The sequence below is a fragment of the Myiozetetes cayanensis genome, unplaced genomic scaffold (genome assembly GCF_022539395.1).
Source record: "Myiozetetes cayanensis isolate MyiCay16 unplaced genomic scaffold, myiCay2020 scf17, whole genome shotgun sequence".
NCBI lineage: Eukaryota > Metazoa > Chordata > Aves > Passeriformes > Tyrannidae > Myiozetetes > Myiozetetes cayanensis.
The window spans coordinates 17,049,296-17,075,919 of NW_026087378.1; the positions used below are offsets into that span (position 1 = coordinate 17,049,296).

At 53.1% G+C, this 26,624-nt stretch overlaps 1 protein-coding gene across 1 annotated transcript; it reads right to left on the minus strand.

Annotated features, from left to right (window-relative positions):
* On the minus strand, nucleotides 1-26,365 carry ETF1 (eukaryotic translation termination factor 1). The gene is made up of 10 exons (XM_050312345.1): nucleotides 26,202-26,365; nucleotides 11,585-11,760; nucleotides 10,696-10,835; nucleotides 7,267-7,405; nucleotides 6,213-6,403; nucleotides 5,583-5,712; nucleotides 5,063-5,218; nucleotides 4,466-4,530; nucleotides 3,164-3,311; nucleotides 1-1,979 (listed from the first exon to the last, which is right to left on the minus strand). Exons 1-10 carry the CDS (start codon nucleotides 26,285-26,287, stop codon nucleotides 1,897-1,899), a joined length of 1,314 nt encoding a protein of 437 aa, XP_050168302.1. The 5' UTR covers nucleotides 26,288-26,365; the 3' UTR covers nucleotides 1-1,896.
* Between the last annotated feature and the right edge of the window lie 259 nt (nucleotides 26,366-26,624).

Here is a 26,624-nt window from a genome sequence, read left to right on the forward strand (position 1 = left end):
TACTCTTAAATATGGTTTAATACTCTTCTCCATTTCTGTACATCACAACACCAAGATATCACTGCTTGGGATCTCTCTGCAGAGGCTATATAGTAGCGAAGGCTAGGAATTTCCACCCCTGTTGAACGTGTTTGCATGTGTAAGTGTAATACATATCAGTATATATTGATATACACATCAATATATAATGCAATATATATCACTGAAGAGAACACATTGATTAAAGAAATACAAAAAATTTGGCATCATTTCCAAACTTAAATAGTAAAAATAAAAACTACAAAAAGGAGCTGCATACCCTAATGTATCATGTGAAACAACAAGCAGTATATTCAAAAATGTAAATTTACATCCAATTTTTGTGGTCTTGTCATGTCACATTAGACCCATTTACAATGGCAAAATCCAGAACATACCGCTGTGAGGGCCACGGGGGTGCTCAGACCTGGGTCTGGGCACGGCCACGGCACACCCAGTCCCACCTGCCGGGAGAATTCCAGCTCGGATGTGAGAGCGACAGCAAAGCCACCTGCCAGGTTAGAGACCAGGGTTACAAATTGTATTGCTCACAGGAATTTTGGACCTCAAAGAACAGCGTGGCAGAGATTTTAAGACAAGCTCCCCCTCCGTTCAAGTGAACCAGGATTGCGGGACAGGTGGCGGGGCCGGGGCAGGACGGGCCCAGCTCCCTGCAGAGAGCCAGGGAACAGAGCCCTGGGAAGAGGCAGGAGCAGAGCCCTGGGAAGAAGCAGGACATGTGCATGTGCATGATCTGTGCCAGTGCTCCCCTGGCCTGCAGGACCCCGTGGGACAGGCGGGACACAAAGCCTTGGGGCCCTGGGGCACCCAGAGCCTTTAACCCACGAAGGGCACGTCCCCTCAAGGACAGACACTGCCCTGGTGCTGGGAGATGGTGTCCCCAGGGCCTGTGCCAGCGCTCCAGGGGTTGCTATCCCATGTTCCACACCCCCAGCACTAAAGTTTCAGCCTTCACTGACTCAGTATTCCTGTAAAATACCCACTTCCCTTAGAGAACTGTGGGTTCAAATTCACATAATCAAGGAAACCTTACGCAGTCCTAAAGCAAAAAAGAAAAACTTACTGAGGAACAAAAAGCCAAGTGTACCTTACTTCACTGAAATCTCATGTTTATTTTTTTATCAAGACTGAAAAAAAAAAAAAAAGGATTCCTGAAGGCTGCACTGCTCAAATCCAAATTAAGCCCAAGACTTCAGCAGCATTTCCATTGCAATCCATGAAGTGCATTTCCTAGTTTGTAAGAGCAGTGTTTCTGCAAACAGATTAAAGCACGTTTGGCTGGTGAGCCTCCCCAGACCATTGGAATTTGCAAGCCACACGTTATGAACTAGCACTCGGGTTGGTGCCTCCTCAAGCTTTTGAAGAGAACGGCTCCAACCTCGTTACGTTTCTTCTGCAGTCTAAGCTGAGAATGCCATGTAAATGGGTCACAGCGCTGCCAAATGCAGCAATTGATTTCTCCAATCAAAGTATAAAGAAACAAACCAGTAGGATCTTACTTCTATTAATTTTCGAAGGAAGAGGTTTACAGCAGTTAATGTATCATGAAGGTTAAAAAAATCATTTCCATAAAATACAAGAGCAACCAATTTCACCATTGAGTAAAAGTAAAAATTGGGATTCTTTTTTTAAATTAGTCCAAAGTGGCATATAGGAACTTAGTAGTTTGCTGCTGTACTGACACTATGACAAATCAAAGTGTAGGGTTTTGCTTTCTTAAATCCAATGCTCGTGGATCAAGTTCTGGAAATGTTCCAATTCTAAGGCAGGGATCTGTTGTGTTTTCCACCATGAGTTTGCTCCTTGGGTTGGATGCTGGAGGGGCGAGGCACGTTTTGCCGGACCCAGGTCGACTACCTAGTAGTCATCAAGGTCAAAGAATTCATCGTCTCCTCCTTGGTATTCCATGCCCTGGAAGTCCACTCGGTACCGCAAGATACCTGGCAAAGACAACACATTTAGCTGTGCACACCTGAGCCTGAGCTGAGCCCTGCCCTGCCAGCACACACACAGCTGGAGTGACAAATCCACGTGGGACTCACAGCCAAAAGGAAGGAACAACCACCTGCCCAGCCAGGCCAGACTCCTCCTGGAAGAGCTGATTCTATTCCAGAATCGTATCACAGAATTGTGGAATGGTTTGGGTTGGAAGGGACCTTAAAGATCTTCCAGTTCCACCCCTGCCCTGGGCAGGGACACCTTCCACCAGCCCAGGTTGCTCCAAGCCCCGTCCAACCTGGCCTTGGACACTTCCAGGGATCCAGGGGCAGCCACAGCTTCTCTGGGCAACCTGTGCAAGGGCCTGCCCACTCTCACAGGAAGGAATTTTCTTCCTAATATTTCTTCTAGGGTTGTATTTCCAAAAAATACCAGAAGCAGATCACTTGTTCCAAGGCCTGCCAGTTAAACCCAGAGGGCAGCTGGCACTGAGGGTACTTTACAGTGCAGTAAAAGCAGGATTTAGTGGCTGTATTCCTGGACTCTTCCCACCCCAAACACCAAACAGAGCCCCAGCTGTGTCCTGGAATCCCTGGCCTGGGCAGAACGTGGAGTGTGGCAGGTGGATGTGCCCTACCCTGCCGATGACTTTTTGTCAGCCCGAAGCACAGGATCCACCTGCACCTCTGCTGATCCTGGGCACTGAGCTCAGGAGCCTTTCAGGCTTTCATTGCTCCATGAAGTTGGACTAAAAACACTTTGACTTGGACAAGAAGCACAAGACCAGGGAGCCAAGTACAGGGAAGGTCTGAGAGATGAGCAACAGATACAACTGCCCCAGGAGCTGTGCTGGGGTTTGTGAGACCCCCTTGCACCCAGGGCACGAGCTGCCAAGGAACTGCAGAGACAGCTCAGGGCCCTCCTCAAGTGCCCAGCTGGAAAGGAGGGCAGCCCTCCCTCTGAGCACCCTGCAGGACAGAGGGATGGAGGAACACAGCTGCCAAGTGACAGCTGCCCACCAGGCACCATCATCCTGCTGGACATGGAACGAGTTCCCCTGGACATCACCATTGTTTCCTGAACCAGTTTCACGACTGACAGGGCTAAGACTAATCCTGCTGTTGGTACCAGACTATCAAATCAACCACTAAACCCCTCCCCACCACATTTTTCTCTTGCAATTTACCTCCAATTCCTCCAAATCCTTTCACAAATTGGGATCCTTCTTGTGATTTGTCTGTAACAATTTCCAATGTTGCTCCAAATTTCTTGTAGTTGTTTGCAAACCACTCCAGGAGGGGCATACTTTCTATCAGTTCATGTTCCTGCCCAGTCTGTGGAGACATTGGAAGGGAGAAATAAATAATAAAAACTGCTCTGGTCACTGCATGTTTGGTATTGAGAAAATTCACACCAAGAGTTGGCTTTGGCTTCAAAATCACCCTGGTTTTGTCACTCCTAAGAAGGACAGCAGCCTTAATGCTCCGCAGGAAGCTTGGTGGTGGAAGGCATTCCTGACACAACTGCGTTGGACAAGTGCTGGCTCAAGCAGAAGGCTCCTGGGGCTATAAAATAAAACACTGACAGGCCTTGTTTTGGGCTTCCCTAATCTGGAACTCGGGGCAAAACCAAGAGAGAAAATGCCTTGTTTGTTCTTCTGCTCAAGTGTCACCTCATGCTCCACTCCCATTTTCACTGTTCCTTCAGACTTGCTCTACACCCTGCAAAGATTCCAACCCTCTCCAAGAGGCACTGCTTCCAGCCAGGAACACTGATCCATGCAAACTCAGAGCCCCAAAGCACAGCTTTGTAACTGGAAGGTCGAGTGATTACTGACACAGAAACACTGCAGGTAACACTGCAGACCTTCCCTGCACACAAGGAACCAGCAGTTCCCTGCAGCAGGGAAAGCAGCTGGAAATGCCCCCCCTGGCACACTGTGATGAGTCAGAGATGCCCACCCTTTGGGCAAGGGACAGACTTTTCCGCCCAGTTTACTCTGCAGAGTTACACAGACCCCTCACCCCATCAGGGCTTTCTGAGCTGCCCAGGCAGCAAATGACAGTTCCACACATCAAATACATCCCAAAGCAAACACTGCCCCTGAATCCACGTCATGCTCTGTAACCTCACAGTGGTTCTGCATGGGCAGAGCACAGGAAGCAGGGAGCAATGGTTTGAGACCCTGGCCTGCATGGTGGCCACCAAACTCCTGCAGCAGATGGTCTGAAGGTGGCCAGAGCCCCTGCACTGCCACCTCAGCCCATTCTGGAACTGGCAGCAGGGAAGACTGGAGAAAAGCAAGTCTGGAGTGCAGGGGCTACACTGGAGGTGAACAGGAGGAGCCACAGGTATGGCCTTGAAGCCTCATGTGAGTGCCAGAAGGTCACCACGTGCAGCTCCTGTGCTTGTGCCAAACCAAGCCTGGGTGTGCAGAGCCTTGCACCACTAACTGAGAACAAACCCACAAGCCCCAAAGCTGGAATACCTCCTTATCTGTGAAGTGGGATTTATCCTTCTCTTGTTCTGGTGTCAAATACAGGATCTTCTCCTCTGAGGAACAAGAAAAAAAGTAGTGTTAGGTTGGATAAAGGTACCAGATGCAGATTAAAGGCAGCAAAACACTGAGCACAGCCAGCAATTACAGCTCAGAGGGTCTGGTCACTGGCACTGCCCTCCTTTCCAGTTGAAGCTCTCTGAGCAACCCCAGAGGGCACAGCAGCAGGAACAGCTGTAGTGCCAACACCAGAAGAGGGAGAGGCCCTGCTGTGGGCACAGGGTTTGTCTGCAGTCAGACAATGGTGCTGCTGGCCCTAAGGGTCATATCAGCCTCCCCTCTGGCATCACTTTCACAGCTGGAAGGCAGGTGCCAGGCTGGCCCTGTGACAAACTGCCACCCTGGCACTGCAATTCCCTTGCTGCAGGACTGTCCCCCGGAGCTGGGACGCTGCAGGTGAGTGACCTGCCTACACACCCTCCCTGAGATCAGATCTCCTTAGGCAGCTCCTGCAGAGCTCCTCTCTGTCCCTGGGACACAGCTGAGGTGTCAAACCCCAAGGCCCCGGTCTCCCAAAGCATCACCTACCCTCCGTGCCTTGGCAGTGCAGGACATATCTCATTATATCCAGGTTTTCATAGACTATCAGGATCTCTACTGCTCCCATTTCCAAAGCTTTTAGTGTATCTTCCACACCAAAGCAGTACTTGCCCGTGTCCTGACTGATTTCATCGAAGTATCGTCCTGCAGCCAGGGTACAAAGAAAGAGACTGTCACCAGCACCCCTCACACCACACACACTGTCAGACAAGCTTCATTTGAGTGCAAGAAGAAGAAACTGCCACCAGAAGCCCCGGAACTAAGGCAATCTCTGGTGGAAGGTCAGAGAAGGCAAAAGAAGATGGGGAGGAAAAAAATAAACAAACCACCCCCTGCTACCCCCGCAGTATTTGAGGTGCCCAGGTGGCAGAGAGGATCACAGGTCACGCTCTCAGCCACCATGGCAGGGCTGGGGCAGCCCAAAGGCACTGCCAGGAGTCTGAAAGATGACCAGCATATTCAGTCACACGTACCTGGCTCAGGAGGAGGCTGCATGTGCAGCACTTACCTATTAGTTTTTTCTCTTGGATGAATTTCACATTGGAGAGGACCTCAGTTGACAACTCAATCGCTTGATTGAACCCATTTTCTCCTCCATATGAAATGTCAACTAGTTTGAGCACTTTGGATTGCAATCTCTGAACAAGGGAAAGAGGAGACAGGGACAAATAAATACACAAATCAATCTATTCCAGAGCAGGGCCATCAGATTCCTTCATCCCACTACATAAGTACAGGCCTGGCAAGAGTCACTGCATTCATCTACTGGGTTTCACTTGCAAGCACAAGCTCTGAGTCAGAGGGACCTCTGAATGCACAATACCACAATTTTCAGGCAACAAGATTTGGTTTATTGGAGTTTAATTCCTATAAAGCTTCTCCTTCAGATTTGGGGGAGACAAAGAACATGACTGCTATTTCCAAACGAGGGAGGAGAGACTTCTTACAGGGACTGTTTAAAGAAAAGGAGATCTCCCGCAAGGAGGGATTAGGAAAGGGAGAGCTCTTTGGATACATCACATTTTTAGTCCTGGTCCAATCACTTCAGACAGCAGAGAAGCACCTGAGAGCGCTGCTGACACCACCACGTCCCTGCAGCAGCTCAGACAGGGGGGCTTTGCTTGGGAAAGGCACTCACCTGATCGAACATGTCAGACTGGCTCAGCTCAGTTTTGAAGTCAGCTGAGCCAGCCAGGACGAGCCCGGCCACGTTGACCTTGTCCCCGGAGATGAAGAGCTGCACGGCCGTCTCGGCCACCTTGCGCACGTAGTTGTGCCGCTTCTCCATCCGCAGGCGAGCGAAGCGCAGGGCGGACTGACCCCCCCGACCTGCACGAGAGAGCTGAGCCAGCCCGGGCACCCTCTGCACTCCAGGAGGGCCGGCACGACGTGGGCCCAGCCAGGAAAGCAGAGCCAAGGGCAGCTGCAGCCTTCAGAACCGGTCTGCCACAAGCCAAGCCGTGACACTCACGGAACAGGCAGCCAACACAGAGAGTTCATTCACAGCAAGAGATTTTTCTCCATAGAGGAAAACGTGGTGATTTTCTTTTCTTTCTATACAGACTCACAGCTCTACAGAAACTGAACATCTGTGCACGTTCTGCATGTCCTGGACCTGCCTTCCCTTTGGTGCACTGCTGATGCAGCGAGCCCTGCAGTCTGTGCTGCACAACCCAGTAAGGACACGCTCCTGTTTCACTTTATCCCATCCCACTCTCCACAGGACAGGAGCCCAGGAATACCTAGCAGTCACTGCCTGCCTACACCACAGCACCATACAGTGGAACTCAAATCTTCCTTGCTCCACGAGGCTTCTGTGCTTCTTGCAGGAACAACTTCCTGCTCTTCACTGAGGTTTGCACACAACACCATGGGATGCAAACTTTAAAAGGTTCTACCAGCTGGGATTATACTACCTGTGCTACTAACATTTCATTAAAACTGGCCCAAAACCAAGTGAAGGCTCAAATGCACCCAGAAATAAGAAGTGCCACTTTTAGGATCAGCTGCATGTTACCATGATTCATTAATTCTGACAGAAGGTTCAGACTAGAGGCTTTGCTGTCAGATTCCAAGGAAGCAAAGACTTGAACAGAGCTAAACCCCCACAGGCCAAGTTCCCTGCTTCCACCCCCACATCCCACCCCAGGACACGCTGTTGCAGACAGTCTAGAGGCACACTAGTGTGTTACCATGCTTCTTTGGAAGATCCACAGTGAATTTGTGCAGGACTTCTCGTGTGTTTCCTTGCAGGGTTCCAAAGAGGGCCCCACTGCCATCTATTACAATAAAGCCAAACTTGCTGTCGTCGGAGAGCAGCGCCGTGAGGGCCTGGAACAGAGCAGAGGTGTCACTGAGCACGGGGGGTGAGGGGCCCTGGCTCACACAGGCCACCACACACAGCTCAGCTCAACCAACTTTACTGCTGTGGGTGGTCACTGCCGTTTGTTTTACAAATAAGCTACAGGAGGAGCAGCAGGTTGAGGAGCTGTGACTATTCCAGATCACTACAGAATGGATGAGGTTGGAAGGGACTTTAAAGCTCATCTCATTCCCAACCCCTGCCATGGGCAGGGACACCTTCCATTAGTCCAGATTGCTCCAAGCCCCATCCAACCTGGCCTTGGACACTTCCAGGAATCCAGGGGCAGCCACAGCTTCTCTGCCCAACCTGTGCCAGGGCCTGCCCACCCTCCCAGGGAAGGATTCCTTCCACACACAATCCAATCTCACACAACACTGTCAAGAGCACAAAGGAAACTCAAGTTCAATTTTGATCACTGTTTCCCAGCCTTGCCAGTTCCTCCCCTGAGGGGCAGGTGTGACAGCACAGCCCCAGAGATGGGCTCAGGGCAGTGAGAAGTGAAATGATCACACCTACAAGGCTGCAGCATCTCCCTGGCTGCCACAGCTGGAAGAGTCATCTTCCCAGCACTCCAGTCAGGAAAGCAGAACTTGTTCAGCTGACTGCCAGATCAGTTTTGCACTCCAAAGCACTGACACAGCCTCTCAGCTCGCCTCTACCACAACTACTGGGCTGCTGCACCTGCTGACCTGGAGCTCCACAGGCAGAATGATTGAATCTATAGTGTCTGTGGCAGATTCAGCCTCACAGAACACAAGTCACAGCAGCAATAGTTGTTCTGTGCATAACTGCTTAGGGAGAAGACAGTCATAACATTTGCTGCAAAATGAACTTATCCTTCCCCTTTCTTCCCTGTAAAGGAGGCAGCCGAATTCATCCCATAAGGTCATTTAAGTTGACCAACAACTGAAGTTGTTGGCCCAGTATCAAGGAGTTTGAGTTATTTTTGCCCCAATTCCTGCCCAGCCCTTCTTCTGGTGTTGTGGGACATCCACAAGCACCCCACCCTAAATTCCCTTTTCAAGGGAATCTGTCAGCAACTGCTGCCTCAAGGGCCACCTGAGCGGGTAGAAACATCCAGCACACACACTCCTTCTCATTTATACACGCCCCAAAAAACTAATAGCCAGAATGCCCTTTCTGACTGGCAAACCCTCACCAGCAGGATGGAGAACTTGTTAAACTCCAGATTGCTTTAAGTCACCAGTTTAACACTGAAGGTGATGGTGCTGGTTTACTGCACAGGCCCTTCAGCCTGCCTGCCTGATTACTGGGCTGAACTGAGAGGATAAAAACCATCAGTCATCCTCTTCCAAAATCCACAAACCACGCTGCAGCTTTCAAGCTTCAAAGAAACAGGCACTAGGGTTTAATGGAATCTCCTGGCCAAAATAAATATTCTGTATTAATTCCCCAGCAGTGGGATGAATGAGAGGAGGAAGTGGCATATTACATTGCAGCTGGGCCAGAGCCAAGCAAATCGTGTGACTGGAATGAATGTCCCAGCCAAGGCATCAAAGTAAGTCCCTGTGAGCCCTGCCCCTCGGACCCACCGGGGCTCTGATCCCCTCGGGGGGGTGCTGTGCTTTCACACAGCCAATAAAACACCCAGAGCAATTCTCAGCAGGTAACTCATGCCAGGCAGCAGATGACTGCAGCTCTGGTGTTCTTGATTCCCTCTTATTTTAATACAGCATCCAGTGATCAGTGGTTCCCTCAGTCTCCCCTCTGTCAGCAATTCCACTGTTTGACCTATTAAGAACCAAAAAATAGACTATTGCTTTTGTTCTGTTCCCACAGCCTGGACTGAGTTTCCTCTTTGCAGTTTTAGCCTGAAGGTGAAGATCACCTTTTCCTGCTCCTTCACACACCCTCCCTTTCCTAGGAAATCTGTGGAGCACAGAGCCAGCTGCCCTGTCTGTTAGCTCAGGGTACACTCTGGGGGAACCACTGGGTTAAAGGCATTGCTCCCCAACCAAAGAGATGGACAAACCCCAGAATTCAGTGCTCACATCCCACAGCAGGCTTTTACAGCTCCATCTGACAAGTAAAATAATCACGTACTCCAAAGGGGAGAGCACACAGTCCGCAGAGGGAGGGCCTGTCAGCAATCACGTCATCCAGAGCAGCAATTACCAGAGTCCTCTCAGGTCACTGCCATGTCTGGCTGAGCAATGCCACACACCAGCACCACTGCACTTGGAGCTGCCTCCTGGGAACAGCCTGCTGGGCAGTTTTGGATTGAATCAGTGCTCTGAGGCAGTAGCCCCAGTAGAGGACACCAAATTAATCCCTCTCCCGACAGGGCAGAAGGAAACCCTCCCCTTTCCCACTGCCAACACCTCCCTGGTTCTCTCCTGAATTCTCTTATTTACCTCTTGCTTTCACTTGCCTGTGGACACATGGACTCAGCAGAGCTCTAAACCTGGACCTGTGCACGGGTTTGCATTCCTGGGAGGCCAAAGAAGTGTCTGGATTTCATCCTTTGTGGGGACACAGAATAGCAGGGATGTACCTCACCTGTTCCTTCCTGTACTGCTACCCTTTGAAAGCCAGTAAAGGATTAGATCTCCAAAAACCCAAGCAAACAAGCAGAACTACCTCACTGAAGGGCCTGTCAAGCCCATGTCACAAGGGTTTGACAACAGGCAATTAAGTCTCAGCCCACACATTCACTGTGGTGAACAGCATGGACGTGGGGGCATGGTGTACTGCAAACACTGAGACCTCTGCACCTGCCAGGGCCAAAACAGAGGCAATAAACTGACTGCTGTAATCCACATTACCTTAAATATGCCTCAAACCATTCATTTAACTTCATCAGATGGTGCATAAAAATGATCCCACTTTATCCCCGACAGATGAGGCACATGCCAGTTCTCCATCAAGGGTCTCAGTTAACACATCTGATATCAAGACTGGCAACACTGATAATTATCTTGGCAGTACTTTAAGGCCTGGCTTGGAATAAGATCTCTGGGCCTCTGCAGTTAAGAAGCAAGCTCCCTGCCTCCAGTTACAGAGAGGAGCTTGTGTCTCAGCAGCCATGGGCTGGGCCATGACATCAGTGTGGCAGGAGCTGGACGGTGCCTCAGCTCCTTCCAGCAAACATCACACACTTGTGGCCAGGCACACGCCCTCCCCAGGGGATGTGCTCCCAAAAGCCTGCTGTTCCACGGGCTCAGCACACCCAGCTGGGCCCAGGGAGCCCAGCAGAGCAGGCTGACTTCGGCTGCTGCAACAGGAGAGCTCTTACCTCTGTGTGGAATTTGTTGTCGCACAAATACAACGATGTATTGATTGGTTTGAAAGGTTCAAAGTCAATGTTGACCTTCTTCTCTTTTCCTTCTTCTGTCACAATTGTTCCACAGTAAACAACCAGACCATTTGGAGGTACTATAAATGACACAATGCAGTTTTAGTTCACTAAGAAACATGGCAAGATGCACCCATCACAAACTAACTGCCAGACCTGGAGACTTGTGGTAGAGTCGAAATAAAGCTCCCAAATCTTCAACTTTCCCTTTCCCCACCTCATTCCCTCCCAGAGCTCTACAATGGGAAACAAACTCATTCAGTGCACCTATGCCTATGATGGTCTGCTAAACCCAGGAGCTTGCAAACTCACAGGACCCAGAAAAAGGCTGACCAGCCCCATGGAGCTTTCCTAGTCCTCACACAGTGATTTACAGACTGACCATCCCAAGGGAGGCCACATGCCAGTGTAAAGGCAATAATGAACTCTTTCAGAGCTCATTTTAGATGGTCTGGGTCTGTTCCCTCCCAAATGATGGCAGCTGCACAGTGCACAAGGCACACAGAAGTCTCTGCTTGATGTGAAATCACTTTAATGCAAATGAACTATTGTGGAACAAATAGCTCCTAAATCTGGCCAAGTTTAGCAGAGTCAGCACTGCTAAGGACAGGATCGTGAGCCTGCCTATGAGAGACAAGGACCACCATACTATTCTAGTCCCAAAGTCCACCCCTGTAGTAGCCATCCAAGGGCAACATACCTGGAATATCAGTGCAAAACAGCAGCACAGGCCAACAGATTTGATTAGCAGAAAACTGCATAGTGCAGGAACTTAAGGCTGCTTCCAAGAAAGGGAAGTGTGCCAGCATCCATACAAGCTAGAAGTTACCTTTGTTATAGAGTTTCAGTCTTTGCTGTACAGATGTAATGGCTCCCAGTACTGAAAGGCGATTCACTCGAGACTTAATGTTGGAGGCAGTGCCAAACTCGTCCGCCAACATTTTCGCCACTCGCGAGATCTGGTCTTTGGGGGGAATGATCAGTGATATCATGCTGGTACCATTGCTGAGAAGGGAAAAGAGAGGGGTTGTGAGCAGCCAGCAGCCAAAGCAACAAGTGTACCCACACAATATTCCATGCATGCCGTTGTCCCCTGTCCCTCCTGCCCCCCCAAGGACGCTTCTTCTGTTACCGGTGTAACTCCCCTTCTGCTGGACAACAGTGGGAGAGAAAAGAGAACAGAACAGGCTCTTCAGAGGATTTGACTCCATGACCCAGTGGTCAGGTTTGCCACTGCCAAGCAAGTCCTCCAAAAGCTGTTTGTTAAACCTGGGATACTACTCTAGAAAAAAAAAGAACACATGTGCAGGCCAAGGGCTGGGAGCTGAAGGCAGGGAAGGCATGGAAGCAGCTCCCAGCAGAGATTGTTTAAAACAATGCAGCCACATACTTTAAAGACCATTCCATTTGTTCTCAAACAGCTGGAGCACCAGGCAGCTCAAGTGCTGTTTTAACACTTTGTTTTCCTCAGATTAATACAGAAAACAAAACTGGAAGGATCCCTTTGCCTCAGTCAGCCTTTTCTACCTCCCCACTAGCACCCTGCTCCCCCAGCTCTGGCAGCTGCTTTAACTGAACTGTGCTCAAGCACATGACTGCTGGTTCACAAGCACCATCCCCAGGCATGGAGTCAGGAGATAAGACCCCACAAATCACAGAAAAGGCTTAAATTACATGAAAATAAGTAAATTTGATGTTATTTTTTCCTATGGCTTTGGGATGGATCCTGCAGAGGTCTTAATCCCCAAAGCTGCCTCGTGGTTCAAATCCATTCAAAGCCAGAAGGAAAACTGGGGAAGTTCCCATCCCTTCCAGCAGGTACCTCCCATTTGCCACTGAAGTATCCCAGATGTCTGAAGTGCTGCTTCTGCATTGTCTCAAATTTAACCCAGCCCTCATGCTTCCCATTAGAGTAATGGCACAAAAATCAAATGCTTCATCAAATCCTCCAGCCCTCTCTCAAGGGCAAACCAGCTAAGCTCTGTGAAAAAGCCTCTTCTCAGGATTCTGAGTCAGAGAACCAACAGAGTGCTTTTCAGACATCAAAAAACCAGGGCTTTGCTCTTTTACATTTCTTAGGGGAGGAGAAGACTAACACAGCCCCTGCCTGCTGCTGTTCCAGACTGTCACGCACTGATGTCCTGCCTCGAGAGTTTGGGCTACAGAGGCAGCAGGGAAGTGCTTTAAAAAGCATCACTTCATTAGCCTCTTTACAGAAGTTGTACAGTCCTCTCCCAAAGATCTTCAATCCAGGCCAAGTTGAAACAGATGCTGGTAGGTCAAATAAGTCCCTGACCCTAAAGACAACTAATTGGTTTTAATATCCAAGATCCCCATACACACTAATCAAGAGAGTCACAAAGAGACACTTGCCCGTGTTATTCCCAGAAGGAGCTCTGAGCCACGCTGACAGCTCTCCAGGTCACACCAGCCAAGAACACTCTAGATCCCACTCAATTAAAGCAGCTGGCTACCCCAGTGAATGGCACCAGCCTTAGGGGAGAGATAATGGCCTATCACTCCCAGCAGGCTCTGGCTGATCAGAATGAAAGCAACTCTTCCTAACTCCCCTGAAAGTAGCACTCTGATCTCCTCCTCTGAAGGAAGAAAGGCTCAGGCTTCCCAGAGATTAGAACAACACACCCGACCTCCTGCATCGACTAAGGGCACCCCAATGTGGCAGGTGGGTGCTCCCTGGCTCTCCTGCCAGGAAGAGATTTCAGGCAATTTTTCCTGAACTGAGGTCAGAGGGGAAAGAGCAGACAGAGTCATGTCACTGGCTGCCTGGGAGAAGAGCCCCTGCCACCTACATCTCCTGCCACGGAGTTGCAGAGCCAGAGGGTCCCCCTGGAAACTCCTTTTCTCCAGGCTGAGACCCCTCAGCTGCTCCTGGTGCTCCAGCCCCTCCCCCAGGTTTGTGAACAGCAAGAAGGCAGGCTGGGTGTGCCCTTCCAAGATTCATCCTTCAGCAAAAAAGCTACTTGTAAAGCTACCTTCAGTTTTTAAATGCAAGGCAGCCCTCAGCTCCCAGCCCTGGCCCCGTGCTGTGTTCCACTGCCCCAGCACTGAGCACCCTTGAGATCACACTGGGGGTTATTTGTACCACACACAGCACCTTATCTACAGAGCAGAGCCACATCCCTGGCCCAAGGGGACACACTGGCCTTCACAAGCCCTCGTGATTTATCACTGCAAACAAACAAACCCAAAGGGTCTCTCAGATGCTGCACTCCCCCTCACTGAAATCTCAGACTAGTTCAACACAGCACAGCACTGTGCTTGCTCTAACCCTTCAGCAAACTCCAGCCTGGATTTATATCCAAAAGCGCCTTCCACTACCAACATCAAGAGCACCTCTTGGCTTTGCCATGCTTTCACCACTACAGAGCCAAAGCTATTTTTGGCTCTACCCAGTTCCTGCAGAACGCAGCGGAATAGCTGGTGTGCAGCTTGCCACGGGAGCAGCAGCAGCCCCAGCACAGCGTGGCACCCCAGGCTGCTGGAAGCCTGGAGCACCAGGAGCCAGCCAGCCTGTCCCAGTGTCCCTGGGCACCCAAGGGGGGAGCCCCTGCCACGTGCTGCTGCTGCCACTGCCCGCAGGGCACAGCCCAGCCACGCAGCTCATTTGGCAGCCAGGTAATTAGACAGCCAGGTAATGGAGGGTGCAGTCAGCACCCCCTGCTTGTCTCCCTCCTCCTCCAACAAGCACAAGGTCAGGACCTGGTCACTAAACATCCCAGAATGTTTGAGATCAGCAAGAGGCCAGCTGAAGCAGATGGGCAACAGGAATCAGGATGGCTGCAGAACTCCCTCACACACCACTAACACCTTGTTGTCCTACCATGGAAGGGCATTTTTCCCCTCTCCAAGCAAGCTTGTGCCTTTATGTGACCTTCCTGCAGGATAGCAAGGTCTAAAAAAACCCTGTGGCTGCATCTGCTGAACTCACCAGTGAGACAAAACCCAGCAATGAGTTTCTAAGAAAGCTGCTGTTCAAAAATGCTCAGAGAAAACCAGGTTATTCTGCAGAGTAAGACAATTTCCAGGTCTCCTCTGGGTCTCTGCAGCTCAACAAGACAACAGGTACTTCTGCAAATCCCATCCTGCCCCCCCGGCTGCTGTGAGATTAACTGCCACAGGTTCAGGAGTGCACTTACCTGGGAATGAGTCAGGTATTTCCCCTGAATCACCCTCAGGTCTCCCAGAAGGGGTCTTTCCAGAGAGCAGAGCCAAATCCCACGGGCTCTGCTGAGAATGAGGCACAGGAGATGTTCCCAGCCTGGCCCCACACGAGCTGCCAGACACACCTGGCACGGTGGTGAATGGAGTCTCCGATCCAGGGCAGTACTCACACTGGCACTTGGGATCCAGCATGGAATGAGCTGCTTCTTCCCTGGATCACCCCCAGCGCTCCTGAAGGCAGGACGGACCCAGTTCCCCATTCTATCCTGCTCAGCACAGTCCCAGTTTCCCAGCACTGCTAAGGTTTCCCCCTGGTTTAGGACAGCTCTGCCAGAGCAGCTGGAAGCTGATGCTTCCAGACAGCAGCGAGCAGGGAGATGGCAGCACTACAGACAGTCGCTGTCCCTGTTCTGGGCTGAGGAGAGCCTGCACAGCAGCCAGAGCTGCCACTGTCATCCAAGGACGTGATGCTCGGCAGGAAAGGGCACCCCAGACACAGCCCAGCACAACGTGGGCCACTGCACATGGCCCTGGGGAGGGGAAACAATCAGCAGCACGCAGGGCACCAGCCCACACACCGCCAGGACCACGGGGGCAGTTAGGTGCCAGCTCTGGGAAGGCAGAAGCCCTGTGCTGCCTGGCACTGTGGGTACTGCTCACTGTGCTAGCCCTGCCAGGAACTGGCAATTAGCTTGGATTTATCACTGCCTGGAACGAGCAGCACTAGGTATCTCTGGGACAGAACATGAGGATCCAGGCTCCAACTTTTCCTAAAGCACTGCAGGTAGGCTCCAACTTTCTCCTACAGCCTGGCAGAGAGTTGTCTGGGGAAAAAAGGGGAAGCAAGAACAAGCACATTTTGGTTTGTGTATAGGACACTCTGTTCTATTATTAAAACTTTGACGTTAATAAAGGAATTTAAGGCAAGTGTACCACAAAACAAACAGCTTTCCCAGACAGAGAGAGATCTCAGAGCAGGTGTTAACAAGTTATCACAGCGAGGGCAGTGTGGGCAGCGCTGAATCCCCACTGACACAGGCCCAAAAAGCTGAAGGGAAAAGTCTTGCCACCCCACCTGCAAGCAGGTACCACAGCATCCAAGGAGCTTGTGTTCCCTGCAAGGTCCTCCTGCACTGCCTAAGAGGGACCACAGAATCACAAAGTGCTGTGCACTGGGGTGGCCTCACCTGAAATGCTGGGACAGTTTGGGCACCCAAGCATAAGGAAGAGATTGAGCCATTGGAGAGTGTCCAAAGGAGGGACACAGAGATGGGGAAGGGCCTTGATTTGAAGCCGTGTGAGGACACTGAGGGCACTTGGTGTGTTCAGCTGGAGCAGAGGAGACTGAGGGGAGACCTCCCTGCAGTTCCAACTGCCTGGGCAGGGGCAGAGGAGGGGCAGGACTGAGCTCTGCTCTGGGGGGACCAGGGACAGCCCCCAGGGAATGGCTGGAGCTGTGTCAGGGCAGGCTCAGGTTGGATCTCAGCAAAAGGTTCTTCCCCCAGAGGCTGGTTGGGTACTGAACAGGCTCCCCAGGGCAGTGGGCACAGCCCCAAGGCTGCCAGAGCTCCAGGAGGCTTTGGCTGATCCTCTGGGGCACAGGGGGTGACTTCTTGGGGCTGGGCCTGTGCAGGGCCAGGGGTTGGACTGGATGATCCTTGGGGGTCCCTTCCAGCTCAGCACATTCTGGGATTCTGTGAGCAGATGGCAAGTGCCCCAGGTGGGCAGTGCCCCACAAGGGAGATGAGCTGCCACCTGTGCTCTGTTACAGCTGGCAGAGGAGCCTCCTGCTCTGGGTGTCCATCCTCACCTGCAGGGGTTTGGTTTTGACTCCCCTGCCCATCAGAAGGAACAGCTCAGCAGATCCTTAGGCTTTCAGCTGAAACTAGAAATGGTTTTCTAAAAGGCTCCCACCACTTTACAAAGTTTTGTGTCAGTGAAATGGTGACCTGAACAGGCCACACAAACCAGACCAGCAGCACCAGCCACAGCCAGAAGTGTGAGGACGAACAGTCAGTCAACCTGTCTCCTGCAATTTGGGATATTTGCTGGCACGGGAGAGCAGTAATTTCACAGACATGCTATATAAATAGCAGTGACTGGCCTGCCCTGTGGTATCAGAGACCTGACAAACAGCAGCTGAGCTGTAGCTGTTCCACAATGAAACATTTCACATTAATAGCACGCTGTGTAATGTGGGGATGCAGAGGCAAGGGAGGCCAGTCATTCTCTAGGACTCAAAATGGGCCCATTTTTACAGGGCACAGCTTCATGAGCACCTTGCTTTCCCCAGGAACCAAGGGCAGCAGGAGGCCTGGATGTGACTGCCCCAGACTGGCAAGAGCACAGGGCAAGCAGCTTTCAGATAACCTGACCCTAACTAAGTTCCCCAGCTAGGAAGCTTTCCATGAAACAACTGTTGCCACATAGTGCTCCGAGCAATGGTATCTTCCCAGGTAATCTCTGCTGGGCTCCATCCAGCAGGACTGAGGTACTGGGCAGGCACAATATATTCAATATATTCAATATATTCCGAGGAGCCCAAGCTGCCTGCACGGCCAGGAGCACCCAAGGCAGTCAATGGCTAAAGCAGCTCCATCACTGACACATCCTCAGCCCGCTGTAGGACAGGGGCCAGCAATACCCATGTAATCCAAGGCTGGACTCCATCAGGAACAAGCCACAGGTCCAAGGGCAGAGCTGCTTCTGAACAAACACCCACAGCACTGCAGGCACGTGATGCTGCCCCAAAGCCGAGGGCACAGCCCACAGAGTCAGCCATGGAAGGAAAACCTATTTTTTGATGCTGTATCTGAGCAGAGATGTTGAATGGAGTGCTATAAAAAGTAAGTGTCCTTTGGTATAGGAGAGTACAAAATTGCTGGTTTGGGTTCTCTTACAACACACAGGCCATCAGACACTCCTGATCCATCCCTGCCCTGCAGGCAACAGCTCTGACCTTGCCACAGGGAAGCACATGCTCTCACAACTTATGAATTATGGCTGGGAAGACATAAACAGCTCACAGCTGTGCCCTTTAAAACTTCATGTCTTTTAATAAGACAAAGCCTTCATCAAATAGAAAGTGGCTCAAGTCCACTTGAGATGCCAAAATCCAGAGGGACGACAGCAGATGCAGAAGCTGCACAACTCTTCCTGGAAATCCTCTCAGCCTCCCAGGAAAGAGCAGGGACTTCTCAGGAGTCTGGGATCCCTCCCAGTGCTTCAGAGGCAATGTCACCTGGAAGCCAAAGGATGCACTGCCTGTGAAAATATCAGTTGACTGCTCTGCAACCAACACAGCCAACATGGCTCAACCTAACTGCTGCTGGGAGACAACAGTGCTGGGATGTCTCCAGCAGAGAGAGATGAACTTCAAAGCACAGCTGGGCAGGAGACAAGTGCTGCACAGGCACCCAGAGAGCACACAGCACCCATGAGCTCAGAGGGGGACCCACCAGAGTTCCACTCCAGTTTAATGTGGAGCTGAACCAAAAGCCACGCTGTTGGCAGAACTTCCTACAGCACAGTTTCAGCAAGAACCTCCCAACCCACCCCTCAGTGGGGCTCTGCATTTCACCACAGCTGGCACCGGACTCCAGATCACCTACTACAAGGCAACACCAATACAAGTTGTTCCTCAAAGGTTTCCAAGTCACCCAAAGAAGGGTGTGAAGACAGGGAAGAGTCCAGTTCCCAAGCAAAATGAAGAGTTCACCTCTCTGGATCGAGTGACACCTCCGAAGCAGAGAAAAAGCACAAGATGGGGGCAGGGTGGGTGTGAGGAGGGGACTGCAGAGTCAGGAGACCAAGCCATTCTTTCCTCAGGAATCCTTTTCAGCACAGGCATTAACAGGAGAAGTTGAGCCCCCCTCCTCTGAACTGAAGAAACACCCCAGACACCGAATTCCTTCATCAGGCTGTGAATGCCACCTCTAGCCTGGACAAAGGAAAACCACTTATCTGCACAGCATGAGACCATGCAGCTGCTCCCCCATGGCTCACACAATGCCAGGCTCTCCTGCTGCAGTCCTGCAGAGCCCAGGACAGGAACCTTGTATACACCATTTTCTGCTAATGCTGGCAAGACTGGACAGAAAGAGCACTTTGTGCACCACACAGAGCTTGAAGGCAGACATTAAGACTGTCTTGGAAAGGTGTCCCAACCTTGTACCCTAACCCACTGACCTTCTCAGAGAGGAAAAGCCCCCAGATGCCACCAAGCTTACTGAATGCCAGCTAGGAAGAGAAGCACCAAGCCAGAACCCACCCTGGGAGACAGAAGCACGTGTGATTCCCTCAGTGCTCTGCTCCAGCAGCCAGGGAAAGCTTCCCACAGGGAGGCAGCAAATGGCTGCTCCAGCAGGAGCAGAGGCAGGCCTGGCTGGTGCTCACCAAGGGTCAGGCGAGGCAGTGCTTCCCCCTGACAGCCTGGCCTGCTGCCAGGACCTGCCTCCTGAGCTCCACTCGCCTCCCTCCCCAGGGACAGCGTGGAGGTGAGGGAAGAATCAGGTCACGGACTTGTACTGCTCCCCAGCACGGTCTGGCAGCTATTGTGTGTCTGAGGGCTGCACAGGAGCAGGGAACAGTGACCCTTGCCCACTGCTCCACCAGGTATCAGCTGCCCAGAGCTCAACAGAGGCAGCTCCATGTTCCCAGTCCCCCCATCCCCAGCTGAAGCAGCTCTGACACCGTGGCTGCTGCTCAGGCCACCCCCAGCACCCCAATCCCAAATCACTCGTGCAGCTCCAGGAGCAGAGCCCAACCTCATCCCTACTGCTGAGGAGCACTGAATCAGCACAGGTAGATCCTGCACACCCCCCAGGGAAGGTGAATCAAGGCCACCCCAACACCCTTGGATCTAAGGAAACACATCCCAAAACATAATGGCAGGGGCACGTTTGGAATAGGCCCTATTGGCTGCATCTGACCTCATGCTGAAATCCCGGATACCCAATTACTGGTAAGTGGAACAGACATTTCTGCACTTCAGACATTTGTGACTCACTGGGAGGCTCAGCTTTGCCACTGCTCCCCTGCTCTCCCTCCTCCCTCTCCAATTATTAATGCTCCAAGTTTAAAAGACTTGTTGCATTATGCTAATGGGCCATTTGGGTACAAGAAGTACACTGAGGGACTGAAACAACAAATCCAGATTTGCTTGTTAAGATGTTAATGCCTCAGAGCTACATGGGAATAGGTGGCTAACAGGGGGGAAAAGAAAGCCAGTTGCCAACAAGCCAAAAAAGTCTGTCCTCTTTTGATGTGCTCGTTCCCATCTCCTACCACGTCATTCCTCAGGGGCTCATTCATTAGCTCGATGTGAATGATGATCTGTGCATGAATCACACTGCTCACTAATGATTCACACAGTTGTAAAAGAGGTACCAGGCTGCTGAAGGACCCAGGGCTGTAAAACACTCGCTGAGTTCTGACGTGGAGCCGCTCTCCTAGCTCGGGTTCTTTTCAGCCACTCACTGGCAAATTCTCTCCAAACAGCACTTCCTAATTGCTGCTGTAATTCAAAAGGAACAGGTAGAGCAGGCAGGTGAGAGCCCAGGAAATGTTTTACAGCAATTAGACACAGGCAACCAGCAGGACGTCAACAAGCCCTTGGCCACTGTGCCTGGTCCAGCTGCCTTCTCAGCCTGCACAGGGACAGGGTGGCTTCCTCACACCACCCACTCTGAGCACCACTGAAACACAGCACACACTGCCTGGGGTCCTGAGAGGTGTGACCGGCCCTGCTCCCGTGAAATGCTTCCAAGGCAGCACTGTGGAGCAGCCTGGAGAGCCTCCACCAGTGGGAGCAGGGAACCAGCATGGAAGCAGCTGCTGCACATCCCCCCTGCTCCTGCCACAGCCTTCAGCTGTCCCTGCTGCCCTGCACTACTCCTACTGCAGCCTCTCTGCAAACAGCTCCCTCTCCTCACACTACCAGAAGCAAAGGCAGTATTAGTGTGATAACCTTTGCCTCCTTCAGGAACTCCCCTTGGCACAAGCAGCCTGAGAAAGCACTACCCTGAGGAAGCAATCTGGCTTAGGTAAGACCTTAAATCATGACCTCTTCCCTAAACACTCCACACTGTCATGGCAGATCGTAAAGTCGAAGCAGAAAACTCGCTGTCAGTAAAGATAAATTCCATGTGCCACCCTGCAGACCCTCCTCTTCCAGTCCTTGCCCACACCTGTCCCACGTTCCCAACAGTGTGACAAACTGGTTACCCCAGCACTGGCCCAGCCCAAATTCCAGCTGAAGCAAGACTTTCCCAAAAGAGAGGTCCCCTGGAGACACCAGTTTGCAGTGGAGAGGTCCTCAAGGCTATGGCATGACTGGCACTAGATGGAAAGCCAAGTAGCACCTTCCAGATGGACCAGCTCACTCAGCACACTCCCTGTCCTAAGGTGAAAGCTCCAGCTCTGCAGAAACAGATTCTGTATCAACAGAGCCTAGACCTGAGGCACAGCCACAATGACAAGCAGATCCTGATGAAGTAGGTAGGGAAAGATCTGCTGCCAGCCTGGGAGCAGGGCAGGGAGCCCCTGGACCAACACATCCCTGGCAGTGCAGCCAGAACCAGTGACAGGGATGAAATCCCACACTAAATGCTCCTCCTAGTCCGTGACATCCCTTTAAGCCAAGACAGCTGCACTGACACCTGCCCAGACCTGGTGGTGGTGGGGGGACACTCACTGAATCAACAGCACACCCCTGCATCCAGGGTGCTGTGCCCGGGATGGAGCAGGAGGAGAATCCACAGCACAGCTGAGCATCAACTGTTCTCAGTCCAAGCCATTCCAGCACAGCTGCACCTTCAGCACTGTGAAGCTGCACAGCACCTGCCACCAGCAGGACAATCCATCCACAGGCAAGTGTTGCAGGTGCTCCCAGGAGTGACTGAGAATTTGCTTTGCCTAATCCAGGAGGGAAATCCATCACCAGCAGTTTGCCAGGCCTCTGTTCAAAAGAAATTGGGAGCAAGGTAAACCAGTCAGGGACACACCTGCCACTGGCCCCAGTTATCCCCCAGATGCAGCACTCCCTGCTGTGGTGTTACCTCAGCAGGAAGGGGGGCTCTCAGGCCACTTTTGGCAAGGCCCATGGGTGGAACAGCTCCAGACTATCCTGTTTGTTCTCCAGAACCACCAGACAGGGCTCAGTCTTGCCAGCTTGCCTGGTCACAAAATGGCACCGTCCCAGGACACCCCAGAGAGGGTGTGGAGAAGCACAGCCCCCTGTCCCTGTTGCAAACAGCAGCACTGGGTGGCTGATTCCAAGGCTGGGCCCTTTCCATCAGCACCAGCAAGACCCCAGATGGACTGCAGGAGAACCCACCTGCAAATGATGCTTTTGGGGCAAAGTAAGTTGGGCAAATCTTTTATGTCCAAGAGACAGGTGAGCTTGTCCACCCTCAAGCAGAACTACATTTCCCTTTGCAGGACTCCCCACGCATTTTCAGCCCTCTGTCCTTCCTGGTGACTTTTTATACCTCTCCCATTTGGGTTTTCCCACATAGCAACTGCAAGTCTCAACCTGGCAGAATCCAAACCCAGGCAGCAAACAGCATTACTTTGCTTTCCCACAGCTCTGGAGACACCAAAACTTCTCCTTCTCTTGCCATTTCACCATTCTCCTGCTCGGAAACATTTCCTCCAGTCACAACCAGAATAAGTTACTTTTTCAGACTTGGTTTCTGCATTTGCCCTGTTGCCCCCACCTTCCAAAACATCTAATTTTGAAAAAAAACCACTCTTCCACCCACAGTTAGTCAGCCTCAGCTGCGTTTGTAGCAGAGCCTTCAGAGACACCCTACTCTTTGCCTCCTCTTTCCTGGTTTCAGTGAAATAACTAAGGGTTACTGCTCTGAGCAAGGTCAGGTATGGGAGATGTCTCAGGGAGTGGCTTCCTGAAGGTTCTACCACTGTGAGGGAGCTCCACACCCTCCACCAGCTCCTCCTGCGCTCTCCTCTGGGCTCAGGATGCCCCCCTGGCCTGCAGGTGTCAGTACCATTTCTGATTCCACAAAGAAAGCCCCTGTTTCTGAGACCTGAAGTTTTCCAAACATGACTCAGATGTGATGTCCCAGGTCCTCTCCCAGCAAAGAGACTGCTTGTTGTTGCTGATACTTGATTTTGCCAAGCATTTACAGCTTAGATTAGCAAAAAACCCTGCCCATAGCCCAGCTAACTATTCAGAACTGCAGAGAGCAAAGGAACAAAGAGGGATTGTCAGCTTAGCACTGACACTGGAAAACTGCATGAGGCAACAGCAGAAAAGCCCTGAGAGGGAAAACAGTGGCTAATACTGCTTCTACCTGGGCTGCTGCAACCTCCACCTGGGAAGACACAGCTGCAACTTCTGGGGGCACAGTGTGTCACCAAACCTGTCCCACAGAGCCTACCCATGTACTGGACAGAAGAGATTCCTGTGTAGGGGAGAAGTAGAGGTGCCTGATGAAACTCAGAGCACTCCAAGTTCTCACAAGATGAGTGACAAGGCTGGACTTCTGTCAAGGCCATAACTGGCTCATGGCCAGCCTTTCACCCTCATCTTCTTCTGGCCAGGAAGGTTAATTGCCCACAGTGCTGCCCCTCACACATCTCTGCAGGGACCAGCTGCTTCCCTCTCACCTCCCCAAATCACAAACATCAACTCATTAACTTTGTACAGGGTCAGACAACTTGCAACTCAACTTTGAAAGAGCTGGGAGCAGATAAGACACACTTGTGGTTTAGGAAGACAGTCACAGATACCAGGCTCCTTCCAGTCCTTGCCAGCAGAGATAGGGCTTTGTGGTGGGGTTCGGGCATTAAAAATTGTTTGTCATTCTTTTGACTTGACAGATTCTTTCTACAGATATCAGTGAAAGAGCCTGCTTTCCTCAGCAGGGCTGGGAAAATAACCCAGGGCATTCCTGCCAGGAATTCCTACCTCCAAGTTTGAGGCAGTCCCACCCTCGCTGGCCTCCAGCTGAGCAGCTGCTGGTAAAGCTGAAGCTCTAATCTTCCCCCTCAGTGCTGTGACCAAGCACTGCCCCTTCCCTCATCTATCCCACACTCCATAAAACCACTTCCTTGCCCTCCTGCTCACTTCACATTTTGTTCACACCCTGCAGATCTCGCTGGGATTTCCCCCAAGCAGCTGGGTAAGAGCAGAGGTGCCTCAACCACCACATGCCAAGGGAATGTCTAACTCCAGCTTCCTCCATTTCCTGTCCCTTTGATCCACTGCAGAACAGCCAGCACATGAAACTGGGACACTCTGCTGGGTCACTGTTAGGAGGACATGAGTAAGGGGAGGTGGAGACGCCAGGGAGTCCCTGGCCCTCCCCATCAGCCTGCCCAAAGGCTGTGCCCCCTAACCCACCCCAGAACAGGTCTTCCCGCTCCACAGGAAGAGGAAGCGACTCTCCCAAAGGCCGGAAAAGCCTGTTCCACCGCTCACACCTCCTGTGCGGGGCAGCTGGCACAACTTGCAGCATCTCCTTCTCCTTACTGGGCCCAAAGGGGGATCACTTCAGCCAGGGCTCCCCAGGAGCACGACAGGCGCTCCCACCAGGCGGTGTAAGAGCTGCTGCCATCGGCGCCGCCCTCGGGTGGTGGTTTGGCACCTGTTCCACCAAGGAACAGCGGTGTCACTGCACCTGAGAGAGCTGCTGCACCCAGGGGGTCAGCCAAACCTCCCACCCGCATCTGCCACTGCTGGGCACCAGGGAGGGCACCTGGGCTGACACCCCCACCAGCCACCGCCCTCCAGCCCCCCCTCTGCCAGGAGCTCCCCAGCACCACCTTTCACCTTCTGCTATCCCAAACAACACTCAGGAGGGCACGTTCCTAATCAGGGAGACCCAAAATGCCAAGTCTACTCTTCCCAGCTCCCCCCCAGTGCTGTTCCAGGCCCCTATTTCAGAGGGTGCCATGGGTGCCCGTGGCTTCCCAAGCCCCCTGCACTTCCAGGCAGCCCCTCTGTGCTTGCTGGGCCCCACGTGGGCACCACCTGTGCTGCCCAAAGGCACAGCTCAGCGAGCAGCTCTGGCAGCCAAAGTCCACTGTGCCACAGGGCAGGGCAGCCCAGGCTCCCCACTCCCTTCTCCCCCAGCCCCAGCCCCGCACAGCAGCATCGTATATCAAAATTATTTAGGGAGGCCTGTGTGGCTCAAGTTCCCCCCCTGCCTGGGTTAGTTTTCAGCTCAAGGATTCCCTGCCCTGCTCTACACACAGAACAAGCCCCAGCACTGAGGAAATGGCAGAAGGGCAGCTGGGCCTCTGTGAGCTGTCCCAAAGCTTTTGGGGGGCACAGTGCACCGCCCATGGTGCCCCAGGGACAGGGACACCTGCTCAGGTGAGCCTCTGGAAACTGGAGCCGCTGGGTTGGCCGAGGAGTGACCTTTCATTTTTATTTTATGGAAGTGTATCCCGAGACACACTTTCCTTGCTATTTTACAGCCCCCGAACTTCGAGATCTCACAATTCCTCGAGCCCAAGTGGCTCTCAGACCAACGTAACCAACCACTGCCGAATTACCCACCCAAACAGGCCCTTCTGGCATGGGGCAGCTGCAGAAACAACCAGCAATTTTACCACTGGTGGGAAAAAAAAGAAATCAAAGTGCCAGGACGATATAAGTGGGATTAGAGAGCTGAAATTTAACACTCCCCAAACTCTGGAAAAGACTGCTTTCAGGGCACTGGAGCCGAGCCCTTCCCTGGAAGGGGTGGGAGAGATCAAGTGAGTGTCGGTAAGAGAAGCACTGGAGTCAGCGCTGCCTCAGCCCCCGCTCCCTGCCCTCGCCCCGCTCCTTGCCCGGCCCAGCTGGTCCCTTGGGAGCAGCCCAAGGCTGCACGAGGGGCACAGGAGCGTCTCCTCCGGCTGGAATCCGCCCGCCTCGCTGCCAGCTGGCACGGCCCGGCCGGGCGGGCGGGGAGCGGGGCCCGCACCGGGCCCGGGGTCCCGCTCGGGACACGCACCGGGGCCGGCCCGCGGGCCGGAGGGGCCTCGCCCGCCCGGGCTGCGCGGGGAGAGGCGGGGGGGCGGCTGCGGGCCCGCCCCGCGCGGGGCAGCCGGGGTCCCCCCCGTGCGGGGAGCGCGGTCCCGCCTCCCCTCGGCCCCGCACGGCCCCCCAGGGCCGCACAAAGGGCCCGGCCCGGCCCGGGCTGCCCCGCCGCGTCCCCGCTCGGGCCCGGGCAGCGCCCCGGCCGCGGCCCCGCCGTCGGGCCGGGCCCCCCCAGCGCGGCGGGGGCGGCGGCCCCGGGCCCGGCGCTCACCCGCGCGCCGCCTCCAGGCTCTTGATGAGCTTCTTGATCTTCCAGATCTCCACGTTGCGGTCGGCGGCGCTGGGGTCGTCCGCCATCTTCTGCGCGGCGGGGCCGGGTCGGCGCGCGGGCGGTGCGGGGCGGGCGGGGGCGCGGGCCGGGTCCGGGTCCGGGTCCGGGTCCTGCCGTGCGGGCCCGGCGGCTCCAGGCGCGGTCGGTGCCCGCTCCCCCCGGCGCGCGGCGCTGACGTCGCTCGCGGTGCTCGCGCTCCCCCGCGCCGCGCACCATGTGTTGCAATCGCCTCACATGGGGGCCCCGCGCGTCACTTCCGCCCGGGGGGTGAGGGGGGGGGCGGCCGGCGGGGCGCGGCGCCATTGGCCAGAGCCCCTGCGCGCGCGCCGCGGGGCACGCCGGGCACTGTGGTCCCGGGGACAG